Source organism: Phasianus colchicus, chromosome 4, assembly GCF_987193195.1.
Source record: "Phasianus colchicus chromosome 4, bPhaCol1.hap1.1, whole genome shotgun sequence".
Lineage (NCBI taxonomy): Eukaryota > Metazoa > Chordata > Aves > Galliformes > Phasianidae > Phasianus > Phasianus colchicus.
Genome location: NC_143439.1, coordinates 61265172 through 61285333, shown reverse-complemented (window position 1 = coordinate 61285333; position 20162 = coordinate 61265172). Strand labels below are relative to the sequence as shown.

The following is a 20162-nucleotide window of genomic DNA, read 5'->3' as shown; positions in this document are numbered from 1 at the left end:
ACCTTCTACTTCAGTGGGAAGAGAAGGCAATTTTGAGGAGAGCATTCTGTACGACACGGCAATGAAACAGACTGAAGCCTCCACAAACTCATACTAAGAGTATTTGCTGACGGGGCAAGCAGAACATTTGCACACACCGGCATACTGCAATAGGCTGATCACACAATGGCTCACTTGAAGCATTTTTCTTTAAACCAGACTCAAATCTCCTGCAGCGACAAACTATATTTAAACCCTGTACTGAAACTAGGGCTGCCTTATCTAATAGGGATGCAAATTAACTCCACGATCGACTCAGGATGACCTGATCGCTTATGATTTCCAATACATTCCTAACACCGCGACCACTCAGGCTTTCCTCCACGTTTGCCACGGCCAGGGGAGCAGAGCTGAGTTCTGAAGGTGTTCTGCGACAGCAGCTTGCAGACAGATACACACAGGGCCGAGGCACCAGCGCTCAGGGCTCGGTGCGCCCGCAGCCCTGCCCGGCAGGAGCAGCACGGGCTGCGGGACGCGGACTCCCCGCCAAGGTCACCCGGCTTCGCGTGCTCTTTGTTTAAAGGGAGCGGAACACGGCGCGCTACCGCCGGGCGACGGGGCAGCGAGAACCACGCCGCCCCACCGCCGTGCGGCTTCGCTGAGCTGCGCCGGGGGTGGGAGGGCAGTCGCTTCCAGCCGGCAGCTTTCATACCAAACAAAACCAAGCGCCCGGGCTCGACCGGAGAGCCCGAAACGCCCGACCCGCGTTACCGCGTCACCTCCGCAGGCTCTCCCCGCCGGCCGCGCCGCACCCCGCCCCGCGAGATCCGAAGGACTCCGCCGCCCGCGCCGCCGCCGCTTCGCTTCGCTTCCCTTCCCTTCCCCTCCCCCAAGCGGCCGCCCGGCCGCGCTCACCATGAACGCCGCGGAGCCTCACCGGCCGCGCCGCCGCAGCCCCATGCCCGGGCCGCTCCGGGACCTGGCTCCCCGCCGCGGCGCCGCCCGGGCCCGCACGGCCTCGCGGGCCGCCCGCCCCGCCCCGCCCCGCCAGCCCCGCTAATCAGCTGCGGAGCCGCCGCGGCCGATCGCTTCTCTCCCTCTCGCCCAGCGCTGCCTGAGCACGCGTGGCGGCGGGGCGGGCCCGGCGGGGTACGCCGCTTCCATTCCCGCTTCCCCTCGTTGCTGTGTCCGCCCTCTTCGGGCAGCCCTGAGAGGTCCGCGTTCAGCACGAGCACCGTGCTGTCATCCCCGCATCTGCAGCCGGTCCTCAGGACCTCACGCCGCTCATGGGCTTCACCGAGGCCCGATCCTGAGTCAGAATGAGCAGCAGGGATACCCTGAATACAACAGAAGTCTCTTAAGCATCCCGCTTCTGAGAATTTCTACTAATTCTCCTTATTTTCTCTTAAATTGAGCCACAAAAATGCTGAAAGGGTTGGAATACCTCAGCGGTATAGAGGACAGGCTGAGAGCTGGGTCTGTCCAGGCTGGAGAAGACACAGATCAGAGGTGACCTGAGAGCAGCCTTTCAGTATCTGAAGGAGGGCTGTAAGAAAGGCCAGAGCCAGCAGCAGGGGCTGCTGTGACAGGACAACTGGGCTCCACAGTTTAAAATGACAAGGATCGCCCTGAAGGAGTCCAGTGAAGAGTGACAAAGATGACTAAGGGCCTGGAGCATCTCCCATATGAGGAACGGCTGAGGAACCTGGGTCTGCTCAGCCTGGGGAAAAGAAGATTGAGGAAGGACCTGATTAATCTTTATAAACATCTAAAGGGAGGTGGGAGAGAAATACATGAGGCCAGGTTCTTCTCAATGGTGTACAGCAATGGGACAAAGAGCAATGGCCTAAAACTTGAACATAGGAAGAACTTCACAGTAAGGGTGATGGAGCACTGGAACAGGCTGCCCAGAGAATCTGTGCAGCCTCCTCCTCTGGAAATATTCAAGACCTGTCTGGACACCTACCTGTGGAACCTGCTGTAAGGTACCTGTTTTAGCTAGAGCTTGGACTTAATCTCTTGAGGTCCCTCCCAACTCCTACAATCCTGTGTGATTCTGTGATTCTGTGCAACAGTTTCAAACTAAATATTATCGCAAATATTTAGCACAAGTACCATGCCTTACAACTCAAAACAATTCTATGATGTTTGGAATTGCTGGATGCTTTATCAGCTTAATGTTTTCAACCTACAGCTTGCCATCAAATCCTGAGGCAGCAGTAACACACCAAATGAGGGACAGGTCATTTGTTTAAAAGTATCTCTGCCTCACTCCTACCACCACCAATTAACAACAGACATCTGGTGTCAGAGCATGGACAATCACCACAATGCTATCAACTGAGCTCACATAAAGCACCACAGTCCCAAATGCCAACGTTTCTCCTCATAAGCTGTCCAAAACATTCAATTATCACACACCAAAAAACATTTATGTAGAAGTACAACTATTAGTACAGAAACAACTTCAGACTGTGAGGTGGACAATATTTCTGCAGCAAACCCTTCTGGTTTCACATACTGAAAGTGGAATGATGCTGCAAATCCCCAAGGAAAGTCATCAGCTGTCTCCACAAAAAAATAAAAATAAAAAAAACCTGAAAGTGCAGCCAGGTGGAACTGGGAGATACTCCTGTGGGGTGAAACAAAGTACACTCCGTAACACTTCATTACCACTGATTACACAGAGGTATGGTAGCTGTATTTTTAGGCTGCCACAATTCTAAGATTACCTGAGGCTACTCAGACAAGTTATGCACAAGCTGAAATTGCACGATAATTTTTCGACTGGAATTCCTGCCTCTTCCAGCTTACAAGAATAGGAACCAGACCAGAATTGCACAAGCCAAATTGTTTTTTTTTTCCTTGGTTTTTGAGTCTGACTGCTACCAAAATACTGCTTCAGCATTCCCCTTTTGTTGCTCCACAGCTTTCTGCTACATCTGTCTGCAGTCTCTCTCCTTTTACTATGAAGCACTTTAGCAGATGGATCTAAGCTGGTGCACACCCAGAACATCGCTGCCCTCCCCCCCTTCCAGCACCTCACACCAATTCTCCATCGCCTCTGTTAAGAAGTTGTGCTACCACACAGCACATTAATCTGGGGAATTGACTGCTACAAATGGATCTTTTGTTTTATTGCATCAGTCTGGTTACTCTAGTTAGACTTCTGGATCTGCTTTGCTACAGGGCAACGTAACTGTCTGCATACAAACAACTGTTACATAGGAAAAGGAATGAGCAGAAGGACTTTCAGAAGATGAACTGAAACTAGTAGACCAAAAAACTTGAGATGATCTCTGAGACAGGTAACTAAGATTTGATTCTTGACATGATATTAAGCCATCAAATGGTCATTTTAATGGAGGCTCTTTGTATATAAAGAACTACAGTAATCAAAGGGAACTTCAGAAGACTAATATCTCAGTCAAAGATCAGATTATGAGAACATCCTTCAAATTTAACAGAATACAAATAGGAATACAAAGAATTGTTTGGAAGTTTAGTATAAGAGTACCAGAACTGTTTTGAAATGCAATTAGTTTATTAGAGATCTGATCTGACAACCTGAGAGATATCAACTGCACACCAAACCCACAGACTTTGCCAGAGTGATTTGGCAGCTCTGTGACTCAATCATGGTTCAAGAACCACCAGCTCCACTTGCTTTTCTACCCGTTTATACAAATTTTTAAGTCTCTTAAGTTACAAGAAGAATACCACAGCAGAAGACATTTGATGAGAGAACTTGACTGCACATAACATTATGTGCATTTTTTACGTTATCCTTCTCATCTTTAGTACTACCATATTTTTCTCTTCCATACTTAAATTAGAAATGCTTCAGCAAAGTAAGGGTTAGAGAGATGGCCAATTCACACAAGGAAGTCCTCATACCACCTACTTTCAGACATAATTTCAAGTGCTGTGAAATTACCCCCATTATTTCCTGAAAAGCTTCTCCCTTCTGATTACAGACTATAGGGGGCTTTGGTCCCACACAATCACGCTGAATTCATATGAATAAAATAGTACAGTCTATTCTAAAAGGTAATGAGAGAACTACATAGATCCAAAAGTAATATCTCCTATCTATTTCCATGGAAACTACAACAGCTACAAAGAACACAGTAACGCTATTTGGTATTCTCAGCTCCCAAACACTGTTTTTCAACATAGCCACCACCATTAGCTGTGTATTTCTGCCAGCAATAAATGAGAGTTTGCATGCCATACTCATAAAAATCTACATGGCTGTCTGGAACATGGCTTGTCTTTCGTGCAGCTGTTGCCATCGCTGAAACATACCACCCCCTGTCTCACTATGCTCATATCCACTGTTTGGTTCTCCATCAATGTTCACCAAGCATTAGTGAATGTCAACGAGTGCAATTTTTTCCTCTTGGAGGAATGACACACCTTTGCTTCATCATATGTGCTTCTGTGTCAGATGCCACTGTCTGATTGCCCCTCTGCAGCCATCTGTCACACAGCAACAAAATGTAACAGAATATTGGCAGGAAGGTTTGACCTCTACTGTTATACCACCACCATCTGCCTCTGATGTCGTGGGCTGACATCATAAAGTAGGAGGCACTACTTTCAGAGCAACCTTCATAGAAGTTACACTGCAGAACTGTTCTCCTTCCACTGGACCATATTAGCCATTTTTACAAATATTAACTTCTCTGGCATTGTATTTTGAGCAATGTTGAGTTAAAGAATATTTAAAATCCAAGTCTATATACAGTCAATTTAGGTCTCCCAAGAAAGAATGAGTTTGCTCTTACAGGGTCCCCCATGCAATATACTACATATCAGATGGCTTTTGCCCTTGGGGTTCATGTTTCATTTCTGCTATATCTGAATTATGTAAGTGCTTTTTGAATCATACAGAGTTACATGCTTAAAAGAAAAAAAAAAGAAGGAAAAAAATCCAGACCATTTCCCTATATTTGAAGAACTATTTAAAAAAGACAAAGCACACCTATGCACTATGTGGTTTAATAACAGCTCTTCATTGTTGTCTGGTATCTGTAATCAGATTGTGAAACAAACTCTTACCGGTGACTCCAGTATGAGTCACTGTAACCAAAAGAACTCAAACTACTTTAGAACACTGAAAAGGATGTAATTTAATCTGCATATACAAACGTGCAGTTTCCCTATATACTGATACCATCTGAGGCAGTGCCGTATCAACCGAGCGGAAACATCTGCTAGAACAGCTTCCAGCAGGGCAAGCATCAAAGTGCTTGAGCAAGAGAATACACACTAAATGGTTATTTGATTATTTTTTAATAAACAGCTACAAAATAAAATACTATCAACACCTGTTCTCAGTATGTACCTGAAATGTTACTCCTAGGGATTGGAGTACATTGGATATGGAACTTAAAAAATAATAATTTTAAACAAATGACATGTCCACTCACTAATCTCTCCAACCCAATTTACTGTAAAGCCTTAGCACTGCCCCCTTCCAAAGCAACTTTCAGCAATGTTTTCTTCTGAGATTTCACATTAGTGCTGACGTGTTGGTTTTGCAGAAGAAAACTTATCTTTCCTATCTCGTTTTGAATTACATGCTCTTCAGTCCAGCTCCTTGCAAAAACTGTTCCCTCACTCTGAGCAAGACATGGAAAAAAGAAAGTATTCTTAAGTCACATCAGCTTCACGGTGATAATGAAATGGCCAAAGCACCAGGTTAACTTTAGGTTATAGGAAAGGAGTCACAGGAATTTGATATTTTATCTTTCAAGTTCTCTATTCAGTTGCAAATAAGTCCTCAAATACTTCTACTTTTCAAGACAACATAAGAATGAGCCAGGAATGCATATAAATGTGTATTCTTATGATGTTGAGATACTCAGGTGAGCATAAATCAACTCTTTTTTTTTAGGTTTGCAAGCAGCTGTCTATGTAGGTAAGTATGTGCAGGCTTGCGTTCCTGTGCATGCTCTCACCACATGCAAATCAGCGTGAGAAAAGGCACTTCACTTGAAGCATATTCTGCTTTCACCTCCCTTTTTAAATCCTCTCAGTGATTTCTATACTGCTTCCTCACCAAGATTTGTGCATTTCTAATGATCTCTCACTTTTTCAAGTCTTATACTTGTCTGTCCTTTGAAATGATAGAAAAGCAAGGCAATAAGTCTACTGCTCTAACACTTCTTCAGGTCATTTTCTACATCTGTGTTCATTGGTCTGATCCCTAACATTGCCCTTTTTAAGCAGTTATTGGTGACAGTTTCTGTTTAAAGCGCAGTTTCTTACATGATTAATGCAAGTTTCTTTTTCACATCATCTTTCATTATCTGGAAGACTCCTGTACATTCTGTATGTATATATACATATATATATATAATTTTTTTTTTTAAACAAAAAGCTATATCAACATATAAATTTTTGTGAATATCATCTCTGTAACTTAAGATTTGGTTTTGATGAGAAGAGATTGTGACTTTTTGAAATCACTCACTAGTATAAATAAAACACATAAAGGAAGGAAACATAGCTGCATAGTCTAGCTTAAATTGGTGACTATTACCAGGCTTCAGCATTCATGACACTATTTGCACTGACTTGGTAGAGAGACAACTTCACAACGCAGTAAAACAAAATTACTACCTAAAAACGTGTAATAGAATCATGTGGATAAATAAGGTCAAGTATCTAGAAGAGAGGGGGGGAGAATGAGACTACAAAGCTTGAAATATTCTCCTAATCTTTCTTCAGAAAGACACCTAAGAAAAGTTTTGTGTGATGTTTTTGTTTTTCTAAATTTGTACATCTGTACCCTCCAGGTTTCCAATAACACACACAGTAATTCCTTTCACTCTGCAAAGCCAAAGAACATCAGCTTTGTTTGTTATTGCTAGTGAGCATGGAAAGAGTTGGCCTTTCACAACCCTCATTCTTTTCCCCCTGCCCCCATTCTTTAATTTAAGACGAAGCTTGAAATGTATAAACTGGAGAAGAAACAAAGAGAACCTTTGGATAAGGTTTCTTGGGAGCTTGGTTCTGTTTAATAAAAAAATAACATACTGAAGTCTAGCAAAGCCTTTTCAATTAGGTTCACATTCTAGCAACACAAGTTCCAGTCTCCTGTTAAGATATTTGTTTATAATATTTAGAGGCTAACATATCTGCTTTCAAGGACTTATCTCCAGCTTTACTATGCAGTCATGTTTTGCCAAGTGTTTCTCTGATACAACATTCAGAAGTACGCACCAGTATTTCTATTCTCTTTCTCTACATAATTCTATTTTCATTCCAAGGTTACTACACTGGAAAAAAAAAAAAAAAAAGCTTCCTGGCTACACGAAGATGCCGGTGTTTAAGCACTGTGAGACACACAAATGCCAGATATGTGCTGGATTCTTATTTAACAACAAATGAGAATGAGCTTCCGCATATGTACCAGGTTTGAAAAGCTGCTCTCCCTGGCCTCCAATTTCTGAGAGTAAGAGCAGCTATCTATGTACTTCACCTTCAACATGCAAGCATTTTCCCACTTCTTTGTGGCCTCCTGCACTTAAAACAAATGTTGCACTCTGTGAGTTTATATTCCATCTAACGTTAAGTATCAGAGTAGGCTACAAAATAACTATTTCAATTAAGACAAACTTTATAATCCCACTAGACAATTTTAAACTTACTGTATTTCCCCTAAAACTCAGCACTGGCATTAAAATGGACATTTTAATAAAGAATAGCAAATTGACATTTTAACAGCAATAACCAACAAAGCTTATACTGTTATCTACCCAATATCTTTACTCCAGGAAGCCAAACACTTATCCTCAAACATCATTTTAAATTTATTTAAGATCCCTCAAACCTCCAAGTGGTGTGCCTACAATAGTATATGAGAAATTTCTGAGAGTGCTAAAACCTAAAACAAAGGCTTTAAAACTATAGAGGAAGAGAAAAAAATCTATCAAACCCTACTTCCTTTCAATAAAACACTTTTTAGTTTGCTTAGCTGTCAAATAGAAAATAATAGGATTTGAGTATCAATTAGCTTCATGCTCCTTATATGTATTTTCGTAACACAAGGAAAGAGGTTCCAGGAGCATTGAAAGAAGCACTGAGGCAGCTGGACAGTTTGCTAGATTATGATACTTGGGTGGGTCATATTACATTCTTTTAATATTAAAATACTCAGGAACAATCCTTCTGCTGTAGGATTAAATTACCCTTTCATTTACTATGGATGAAGCTATTACCCTTACTTTATCTGTTTAAATATAATATTAGATTTGTTTGAGGCAGTTAATTTTTCAAGTTAGGACAAGAGCAACACCTTACAGTAACAGAGCCTACTGGAACAGCACAACAATCTCTTCAGTACATTTCTCTAGGTTCCTTGTCCAAAAAAGTATTTTAGGTTTTCTAAGTGACAAAACAGCTACCCCTTGTTTACTTATTTTCATATCATGTCACAAAAACTAGATTCTCCTTACACGTAATTTCAACAAAATCAAAATGTTTTGAGTTGGATTAGAAAGGAAGAGAAAGCAGCAGTGCATTAAGGCAGCTTGCAAGTTTTGCAGGTATAATTCTCAAATAGAAAATTTAGATTTACACTTTTATTACTAGAGTCAGCAACAAGAGTATGCACAGAATCATAAGGGATTGGGCTGGAAGGGACCTCAAAAATCATCTAGTCCCAACCTCCCTAACAGCTAACAGAAGTTAGCTTCAGATCAATGAGGACAGCACTGCAGTTGTGCTTACTTGTTTTTAAGGAATGAACTCAGCCACACCACAACAGATCAAAATCCTGCCCTTCAGGGTGATATGCAGAAATGAGCCCAGAGGAAGACAAGACAGGAAATGAGTCACACCCTCGGACTTCTACTGTGCAACAGAAAAAATATACTAGACAGTTTACAGCTTAGAACTCTTTACAACGTGAATAAAAAGCTAACAGCATCCCCTGCACCTTTAACAGCTTTAGCCATCAGTCACAACGATGCATCCAGTGATCTACATGTAGACAACCTCAGTATGAGCAGTTACCCAAAGCAGCAGATCAAGCTCCTGCAGAAATCGGCTTGAACCATCCACTTCCTGTTCAGAAGGCTCTAAATGGACTATCTGAGCACAGAGAAATGAGTAAGATAAGCATTTAGAAAAGCTGTGTATTTTTAGACAACTGTCACCCATCAGCAGCGGCCAAGAGGAAGCGAGACACGCGGTGGCAGCTGTGCACGTGGCACACAGCACACATCTGGAATGCTCCTGCACCTGGAGCTGCACAGAACTTCCACGCAGCACAAGTCAGTGCTCTCAGTACACTCCTTTTTTTTCTGGTGCCTGGATAAAACACGCTGCCCTAAGCACCAGCTCCTGTCACCGTCTGGCTAAGGCATGACTTGGAGTAATATCTTCCAGTAATTCCTGCAAAGTGCTGTTGTTCTTTTCCACTTAACAGATCAAAGCCAGAAAACTGATTCTGAGAAAAGTGACTTCATAAATCAGTTTAAAAAAGTAAAATTGAGATTAACTTGAATGATACCTCACCCAAATCGGCTTATACGAGATTTTCTTCCAGTACTTTTACAAGCTTAACAACTCACTTCACAAAAAAAAAAGCATCACCTACACCCCAAACACAGCCTGTTTCAAGAGCTCACTTGCACTTCATCTTATCCTGTCCAGTGATCTGCATAAGTGTAACTGATTTTGATTAACAGGAAGATTGATTCCACTTGCAGTCACAATTTGATTATTATAGGAAACCACAGCTGGTAAATCCTGCTGATTTCTTTTGTTTTAGTACATCACTCCTAAAAGAAAGTCCATTATGTCTGCAGCTGAATATATCCCAGTCAGAAAATTGTATTATCGGCACCAAAAAAGAATAGGTTTATAATTTTTTTTTTCCTCTCAGAAACAAAAATAATAAATACACAAATGACTGAAAAAAAAACTAAACAGTTTGGGTAGGGAACACAGTGCTGCCAGCTCGTGTAATAGAAACAGTGCTGTATTAATGTGATCATCATGGCCAAGCAAGCTGCCTCAAATGACTCTTGGAACTATAAGGACAAAACAAATGAGGTGTATGGAGCAGGCTGCCTGCAAAGCCCCAGTGCTGCCACTCTGCCTACTGCACAGCTGCAGTCTGCTTCCAGAGCCCTGCACTGACAAACTTGTTATCCACAGTTACACATAAACCACTGTAGTTCTCCATTACATCTGAGGCAGGCACACTGTTTTCACAGAATCACAGAACGGCCAGGGTTGGAAGGGACCTCAAGGATCATGAATCTCCAACCCCCTGCAGGGGGACAGGCAGGGACACCAACCTCCTCATTTAATGCTAGACGAGGCTGCCCAAGGCCCCATCCAATCTGGCCTTGAACACCTCCAGGGACGGGGCATCCACAACCTCCCTGGACAGCCTGTTCCAGTACCTCACCACTCTCTCTGTAAAGAATTTCCCCCTGACATCCAACCCAAATCTCCCCTCCCTCAACTTAAAATCATTTCCCCTCGTCCTGCTGTTGTTATCTACCCTTTCAAAGAGTTGATTCCCCTCCTGTTTGTAGGCTCCCTTTAGGTATTGAAATGCTGCAATGAGGTCACCCCGCAGCCTTCTTTGCAGCTCCCTCAGCCTGTCTTCACAGGGGAGGTGCTCCAGTCCCCTGATCATCTTCATGGCCCTCCTCTGGACCCTCTCCAACAGCTCCATTTTTTTTTTGTACTGGGGGCTCCACATTTGGACGCAGTAATCCAGATGGGGGAATCAATGGATTTCATCATTGATGGCCTCACTCACTCCCCAGAAATTTTGAATCCTTACCCACACGGGAAAAGAAAAAGAGTCTCCTCTTCCCATGAAAGAGCTTCCAAAATAGAAACCCTTCTAAGTTTGGAAAGATGACAATACCAAAGTTAAAAAGTATAGCTACTTCTTATACTTGTGGAACTTCCATTAAAACCTCAAACATGGAGTGCCTCTGGGCAGCAAATGAGTTCATAAAATTTTTAAATGTAAATGTACGAATAAAAATTGTTACCTGAAAGGCTTCATATGCTGGATTTTACTGGTGCTGATACTCAAAGAAAATATCAAAATTCCATTGAGCTCTTAGTGGAATTTCCATTGTTAAAATTAAATTGAACTGTTTACACAGGGGCACAGAACAGTTTGGAGAGAGAAATATTATGCACTGATTACAAAAATGGATTTTCATATAACACAATGAGATAAACACTACATTTCATTTATACTGCTCTTTTGAATAAGACAGCTCCAATGTCTTCAGCTGAGGACACAGCTGAAAGGTCACTTTCCTGAAGACTGACCACATGTGGAGACAACATTACGCAAAGATTGAACAATCTCATTTTTAAGAGTTTGTTAGTAAATCTCTCAACAAAGAAAACCACTTCAAAAAAAAAAAAAAAAGCAAACATACAATATTAACATCTGTTAATTTCACCAGCTCTGAAAAGCACTCCGGAAAGCAGTAATGGCCACACAGTTCAGCCCTGTAGTCCATTTAGAAGGGAAGATAATTTTACTTCTACTATTATTCACAGTGAAGTACTGTCATCTGACTTTCAGTGCATTTTGACACAGCAATTACAAAAGCAACAGGCTTAACCAGTTCTGCTCAAGCAGGATTCCGAAAGAGAACAGATACAAAAAATTAATTATGTAAACCTCCATTGTAAATGCACTTACAATTTCACAGTAAGATTACTCGTTCTTGCAGCTTTTAAGCTTTATAATACTTATTTGGATAAAATCTATACAAAAGTTCACAGTGCTGACGAAAAGCAATCCAAGCTTGGTCTATTGCAATGCTGTTTCAAAACAGTAACATATATAGTCAGCCTTCACAAGTAGGCCAAACACCAACTTAAGTGGAGCAATTTTAATTCCCACATCATCAAAATGGAACACAGCCCTATGTCTTCCATTCACTAGTCGAACGAACGAGTGTATTCAGAGGAGCATTTGTAAGACTTGAGAAGAGGCTTACGTGCACAAAATCTGTCTGATTGTTCTTTTGGTCAGAAGTCAGAGGAAAGCAAAAGGCTGCTTCTTACAAACAGTTCCTAGATCAGCCATGTACGTTCAGCCACCTTTAGCTGCAGTATTAACAACATTCAGCTTATGAACTGCAACTCCAGGGTATGGCATTTTCATCATTTATTCACTTCATAAGTGGAAGGCAGTGAGAGCTGGTAGATCTACAAATAGTGTTTAAGCATTTCACAGTTCAATTACTTTTTCTTTTTCCCCATACTTTATACACACACACATCCCTTACAACTTCTTTCTTACACTTTTCTTTCAAACCCACATGAAATTACTATGGCTAAAGAATGAGAACAATGTGCAGTAAGAATTTGTAAAGGCTGTTCCCTTTAAACAAGTCTAAAAACTGTATGCACAAACACAACCCCTATCTTTCAAAAGAACACCTAAGTTTGCAGTTAACTTGTTCATCTCATTCTGGGAAAAGAAAAAAAAATCATCTTTCATCCATGCAACGAAGTTATCAAAAGATGGAACCACGAAAATACCAATGAAGTCACAAGGCTCTAATTAGCTGACCTGGCACAAAGGATTCCTTTGATGTCTGTCCAGAAGCAGAAGAAGCTGACTTGAGAAACTGCAGCGCGATGACTCAGTTACCACAGGTCCTGTGCACAAAGAGCTTCCTACCATGCAAGCAGGATCAGATTGATCTCCCTAGATATGCTAAACCAGAGGACTGATAACCATAGTTACTACTACAGTTAGTGATTCTGTGGCATCTTAGATAATCCAGAGGACTTTCAATAGTCTCAACAAGTTACACACCACTTAGTTTTCTTTTTTGTGTTGTGGGTTTTGGATTGTTTTTTTTGTTTTGGTTTGTTGGTTTTTGGGTTTTTTTTTTTTTTTTGTAATTTTTTTGTTTGGTTGGTTGGGGTTTCTTTTTTTGGTCAAATGGGAAATCACAGTTAAAAAAAAATCAAAAAACAATGAAAAATCTATCATCTTTCCTTTACATTACCTTTAACTCAGACCAAGATTTTGCAAACAGGAACACTACTCTCTGTAGACATACAGTCTGAGTCCTAAGCCTATGGGCTTCTGAGTACTTCACAACATAGACAACAACACTGAACAAACAATTTCAAGGACAAGGATTCCATGATATAAATATGTATTTTTTTTTCCTTGAAAAGAATCAGTAAGTCAAGTCTGAGCAGCCAAAGACTGGAATGGCTTTTACTCAACAAACAAGTATTTCAGGTACTCAGTTAATGTCCAGCACCACAGGAGAGAACTGGAACAGCAAGAACAGGGTCAGGCTGGAGATGAAGCACATTCTTCCCTTCCACCCTTTCCCAAACTTGAGGAATCTCGAGTTACAGAACCTCAGAATCCTGTCAGTCTTCTGCCACTAGTAAATTGGCACGAAACCCTTTAGCAGAGCACTGAGCATCTCTCTAATATAAATCCAAATGAATACCCAAGAGGCAAAGCAATGAGAAGCTGGCTACAAGTGCATGCCAACAGACATTTCTTTTGTACATCTCAGCAGTGCATTAAGAAGCAAGTCTGCCAGAGCACTGTGAATGAAATCAGGTAATCCTGCATGCACAGAAGTCAGAAGGAATAAGGTTTATCATGAGCAGAAAGCCATAACAATATTAACTTGAGGCCACCACCACATTAGCAACGTCTATTTCACATCAAGTTTGTATACATCCAATTATGTCACATAATCAGAAACTCCATGACACAGAGCAACACAAAACTGTAGCTACAAATCACTACATTAGCTTAAGAGATCGACAGACTACAGTCTTCAGCCATTTTCATATCCCATAATGCCAGAAACACTGATACTCCCTTTCCTCCCTCCTGTTTGGTTTTGTCCAAAACTCGTGTATAGGAACTTACAAACAAGTTCACATTAAAAGAATAGTTAAATTTTGTCCCTGCTGCCTAGGTGGTACTTTCCACACAGGCTGAGTTTTCTACATACATCACTCAATATGCAGAACTGACATGATTCAATGAAAAACTACTCTGTTACCTTCATTGCTCAGGGCATTGCTATTCCTAACACAGCACTAATGACAGGTTTGTTTAAGAATGTTCCACAATGTTTCCCACAACGTCACTTTGCATAAGACAACATGGTTGCTACAAAACAAAGGTGATCGTGATACTTAGTGTTAAGCTCCAACACACAGCCAACTGTGTATGGGCAGAGGACTGGATTCTCAGACACCTAGCATTTATAGAGAATTTCAGACACTGTAACTCCTCCCATTCCACTGAGCTTCAACAAAGGCACCAGCACCAGCACTTCCAGAGAAAAAAAAATAAGCCCAATTTCAAGTAAAGCAAACAAAATGCACAATTAACACCCACCTGTAAAATATAGTCTTGGCACCTTGTTTCCTGTCCCACAGAAGAAAAGAGCAGACACCACAATCTTTTACTATGACACTAACCGTTTACCTTGATCACAGTCACCTTCTTCCCTAATTCTCCATTCCATCACATTCATCCAAATACTTCAATATAGATCTTTCAAGCACTTACTCTTCCAGCCTTTGAAATAAAATACAAAGCTCAAGGCAGAAACAGAGACAAAAGCATCTGTTCTTCTGGCCTAGTACCCTTTTATTCACAAAGGAGAAAGAATGGCTGTAGGCCAGCAGGCATTTTTCCAATGGCCTTTCTGTCACCTCCTACCTTTACACATCTTCATGTTCTTTGGGCACAATTCACACTGCTAAACGCATGCCTCCAAGTGGGCTAAAACTTCTGCAATGAAGGTGCTACTTTGACACTGTAAAAAAAATCTGCCAGGGTAACCTACACTGTGTTGTGCTTTTGGGTGCTGGTGAGGCTGGATCAATTATTTACAGCAGTACCCAAATCTCTGAAGTTGAACATTTCAAGAACAGCTTCAGGAAAGCTGTAAGTAAATCAGGAAAGGTGAGTTACTGTCATCCAAGGGATAATTCTTTCAGTACTGCAGTCTTGCCAAAAACTCACTAATGATTGTTTGCCATATCATGCAGGTCTTTAATAGCTTTAAAAAAAACACATTTAATGTAACTGAAACTGTGAATATTCAGTATTCCTAGAGTACTGCAATGTAAGATAGTTTGTAGCATTTTATGGTTTTTCCATTAGATAACAAATTATTTACTCAGTATTCAAAGAAAAAGTGATTACCACAATTAATACATGGTTAGGTGTCAGAGTGCTGTTGTTATCATCAGAGTACTGACTCTCCAGATGTGTTGTCAGAAATGTCTGATGAACACTTGAAAACTGAACCATAGACAAGCTGTAGATAAGGTCACAGTGGCTGATCATAGCCATGACTTCAAAAAGCTGCTACAGCTTCACTTGAACTGACACTTGAACTACAGGTAACAACAGTCACGTGAGACACCGGATTTCCAGAACACTTCACCCTGAATAAAGCAGCACAGTCCTTCAAAGAAACACTCTCACTTCACATGCAGCAGCTGATTTTGAAGTTCTAGCTATGCAGTCTCTTTTTATATACACCTTTTTATCCCCAAGGTGGTCTGAACAAGGAAGTGAGAACGTGAAGCTTCCGACACTGAAAGAAATACAAAAACCTCAAGCATCAGTCAATATGTAATGCAAAAATCCCAGAACAAATGAGAAAGAGAGGAATAAGATATTTTCTTCTTGAAGAGCAAGCAGCTCAGGAATTACTGGCCTCACAGATGAATTTCAGCAGATTATTCCTAACTAGGAAGGCAGGTTATTTGAATCATTAACTATGCAAATAGATTCATATGTAGTCAAAATAATCCTCATATATGTTTGTCATTTTAAGAAATGCTAGAACACTATAGCTTAGATATGATATACAAAGAAGGAGAAAAAAGGATTTCGCTATTTTTCAGTCCCTTATGACAAGCTAGGGATGACCTGAAAAGATGTCTTTGTTGTTGTTGTTTTATTTGTTTTTATAACCTCTTCACTCCCCACTACAATCCCAGATCCAAAACCAGCTACCTAAAATTTGACAAATCACAGACCTAAAAAGCTTACTACATAGGGATTTGTGAATCTTTGACAGATTTTTCTGTTCAGGAAACCACTCCGATAAACAATTTCAGTACATGTTCCCCTCTGAACTATCCTCTGCTAGGAATGAAAGAAAAATTATATTTCATTTGCCTATCCTGAATGGCATTATATTTTTCCAACATTTCAAGTCAGTAATTGAATTTTCAGCAAGACCCATACACAGAGAACTTCAACCCCCAATAGCAAACACTTGAGAAAACTAGGAATGGATGAAACCAGCATCCCAATGGAACTTTCAGGTACTCCACCACATTGACAGTATCCCAAGTTCATACATTTTTAATTGCTTTTTAAGCACGAATAAGCTAAGACCCCAAAAGAATGCAATTTCTCTTCAAATACCAGTGAAAGCTGGAAAATGCCAATGAAAACTGAAAGTTCCTCAAAATACCTACCAAGTTTGATTTAAAAAAAAAAAAACCCACACCAAAATGCATTCTTGTACTTTCAATCCGCTCATTATGTGTTTTATACCAAAATGATATCATTTTCATGGAATACTCAATTTTATAACAATGTAGAACACATTCTTTTGAATTACATTCTGTTACCAATCTCTGATATTGCACAAGAAATTGGGTGCAACTCCTCATACAAATAGGTTTCACAGTCAAATACACAGATCCTAATTGGATTCTATACTCACTGCTACTCCTAATATAGAGTTCAAACAAATACCTTTTGTATTTTTTTTGGATCTTTCTGTGAGTTTTCTCTGAGGGATACTTTTCCAAACAACTTCCAGCCCACATCATTTTGTTTTTCAAATCTTGCATTTTGCCTCCTGGTAAATAAATTCCTACAAAAAAAAAGAAAAAGTTTGATTAATAAAAAAGAGATAACTAATTACAACAGATAGAAGAATAGATAATTTGTCAACCTTATTCACCCTCAACCACATATTCTAGCTGCTGTTGTGGTGGCAGGGACTGATTCTCACTCTCAGGAGATACATTACACAGTACTGCCACCATACTAGGCAACTGACTTGGCAAAGTAGGAACTTTAACAGATAAAAGTTTCTCATGACTTTCTGTAACTTGTCTACTTTTTTAGCCTCCCTCCACAACTCTCATTCTGAGTCTTTTAAAGAGAGACTAAGAAACAAATCTCTTCTATGTAAACGTTCTCTACACACCTGTTACAACAGACTGCTGGCAAGAAAATCACAAGTTGCAGACACAGTAACCTTTTACTGTATTTGACCTGTTTTTATAAGAGATTGTTTTTCTAAATAACCTTAAAAGCAGCTATGAAAACACATTAACTCTACTCCACCAAAACAAACGTTTTTTTCACTTCTTCAATCAGCACACAGCTGTAGCACCTTCATATCACAGCTATTTCCAGTCTAGCACTACTATTTTTCCTCACTTACAATCACTACTTTAACACCCAACGGGCCAACCCTAGCAAGGACAGACTGTTTCTTGTTCATTAAGTCTGGCAGGTTGGGAAATCAGTGTTCCAAATGTGCTGAATACAAATCCACAATAGGAAAGGCACAAAAACAAGTTATTTTTTCAGGCTACCTTGGCTCAGCTAACACAAACAGTATTGTAAGGACACCAACAGAGATCAAACTGCTGTGAATAGAGGAAAAACATTTAATAGAAGGCAAATAATTGAGACACAAGCATAGGGTGCATGGCAATGCCTTTTGAAGTTAATAATGTGCTTTGCTATCCTTAAACGTGTCTATATTTACACTAATGATCACATGTTTCTGTATCACAAGGGTACAGTTACCTTGAAACGCAAAGCAGCAACAGATTATCAGAAAGATAAGAGCAAGGTGGCTAGGTACAGAAATCACACAATTCAGTAACAGCTGATGTCAAAGCTAAGTATTAACAGTAACTACACTTCTACAAAGTATATAGCTTTTCCTTTAACCCCTGTGAGAAAATAAGAAACAGGATAAAAACGTAGGGGAGACAGCAAGGAAAAGAGAAACTTGCTGACATCCACCCTCGCTCTTCCTCTTCCCTTTTTTCCCCCCATGGCATGAACTCCTAATTCCACAGGTAAATTACTGGACCAGCAGCACGGATTTGCTGTGTCTCTACAACTAGCATGCTCCATTTCAGTTATGGAGCTCTCCAGTAGTTCATCATTAAAGTAATAATGCTACTTAAAGATATATAATCTAATTAGAGCATTAATCAGCAAGTTTAGCAATAGTGCTGCCATTATAATGCTAGTGCTGGGAAAAGAGACCATCAGAAGAACAGCTTCAAGGAAAGATATTTCAGTTGGCTTTGCTTTCTTTTCTTCAGCAATTCCTTGACCTTGACAATATAAGCATCTGTTTTCTTTGAGTTTAGTACCTCAAAGAGCTAAGTGTGTATCTTTTTAACCCAGCCCAAGTTCAAATACGAAAGACAGCCACAGATCATGAATTTACAGGATTGTTTGAGACAACTATGAGGGAAATAAAACTTAAAAGGGACAGATGTGAGATTTTGAGGGAGACTTGCGCTTTTATTTGTTAATTTTAAAGGAAAAAAAAAAACAATAAAGTTTTAAAATCTATCTAAAAAAGGGAAGGTGGAAAACTTGACAGCAATAACATCCCCCAAATCACTCCAGAAAAATATGATTGATTCACAGTGCAAGGTACACTGGTTGTTCCTGCTATAAGGTTACTACTTAGGAAGCAAGAAACTCAATTCATGACTACAAGCCAGCTGTAGAGCAAAGCAGAACACCAGGCACAGCTGAGAGCCACCCAGGGAGGCACACCTGCATGGCGTTTCCCTGCACATTCATATCTTCTTTTGCAAATAAAAGCTTTCAGCAGTTTGTCAGAATGGCAGTAACACAAAAATTAGAAGAGTAGGCAATTTTCTTTCCCACACTAGAGGTTGCTAGCAAATGTCTATGCAAGCAATGATATCCCCAATCTCTCTGAAGGATTTTATGAAGGGCAACAGGCTGCAATACATCTTTATCTTCACAGCAAAATAAAGACAAATTGGAATGATGAAGTGTAATAGCTCTCAGCTGGAAGTGCTGCTGTAATACTAGGAATGAAAAGCAGTTGCTTTGAATTCAGTTCAGTTCAGCAGTTCTAACTGCTTCCTTTTAGAGGCAGCACCACAGTAAGTAATCTGTCCTATGGCTTATCTAGCAGATGGCACTGTACTGTTCAGCTCACTGCTTTTTCCATCTGTGTGACTTCTGGTGCAAGTTCTAGGGCACAAGGCAACTCTTTCTCTCTTTGCACCATCAGTGATTTCCACCTCAATCTTTTTATTTAATAAACAATGAAACAAAAGGACCTCTTGTGGCCAACATACAATTCCCACCCTGTACAGAGCAACTCACTCCACCTTTTCTTCTTTTTCTCCACCCCCTGCATAAATTCTGCTACTTTGCTGGTATCCGTGCTATTCTCACACTCCCAGAAGTATCCAAACTTCCAAAAGACACAGTTATTAGAAGCCAAAAACTGGCACAGTCAGATGTAGAACTGTGAACTACAACCAGTTCTTATATAATAAATTATAACATCCACCAAAAGGTGCTGATAAAGCCACTGCTTGAGCAGAAGGAAATACTGTCTGCCATTTTTATGCATATGTACAGATATACATACATACACAAATATAAAAGCAAGCAGTTCACAGCAAAAGCTTTTATTTGACTGCTACTGTAACACTAAAAGGTTTTTTTTCTCCCATACTTAGCTCCATCAGATTAAAAATGAACAAAACAGGAAAAAAAACAAACTGCTGAACAGCTTCACTTCTGAGTAAATACAATTCATCAAATAACTCAACTCTAGAGGTGACATGTTTAAGGAGATGACACTTAATGGAAAAAACATAATAAGGAGCAAAAATTCTTTATTTGCAAAAATAGAACTTTTCACTCCAAAGAAAAATTCAGAACTCCTTCAGTAAAAGATCCTAAAATTTAATTACAAGTGCTTTAAGACAGAAGCTCATTTGAGATCTTAAATGTAAAAAGGATTAGCATGCCTGGAAAGAAAAGATCACGTGCTGATGATTATCTCAGTCTCACTGCCTTCTTCACAATCATTAGAGCACATCATGCTGATTTA

General features: G+C 40.3%; 1 protein-coding gene across 5 annotated transcripts in view; it reads right to left on the bottom strand.

Annotated features, from left to right (window-relative positions):
• The window catches only part of TBC1D14 (TBC1 domain family member 14), a 63811-nt gene that overhangs the window by 27266 nt on the left and 16383 nt on the right, over positions 1-20162 (bottom strand). For 3 of the 5 annotated variants that reach the window (XM_090139702.1, XM_031588343.2, XM_031588344.2), the window contains exon 3: positions 16772-16892. In XM_090139702.1, coding sequence (XP_089995828.1) covers positions 16772-16892 — 121 coding nt within the window. Of the gene's footprint in view, positions 1-894; positions 1008-16771; positions 16893-20162 lie in introns of those variants that run through there. The other 2 variants (XM_031588346.2, XM_090139704.1) reach the window with 2 other exon arrangements.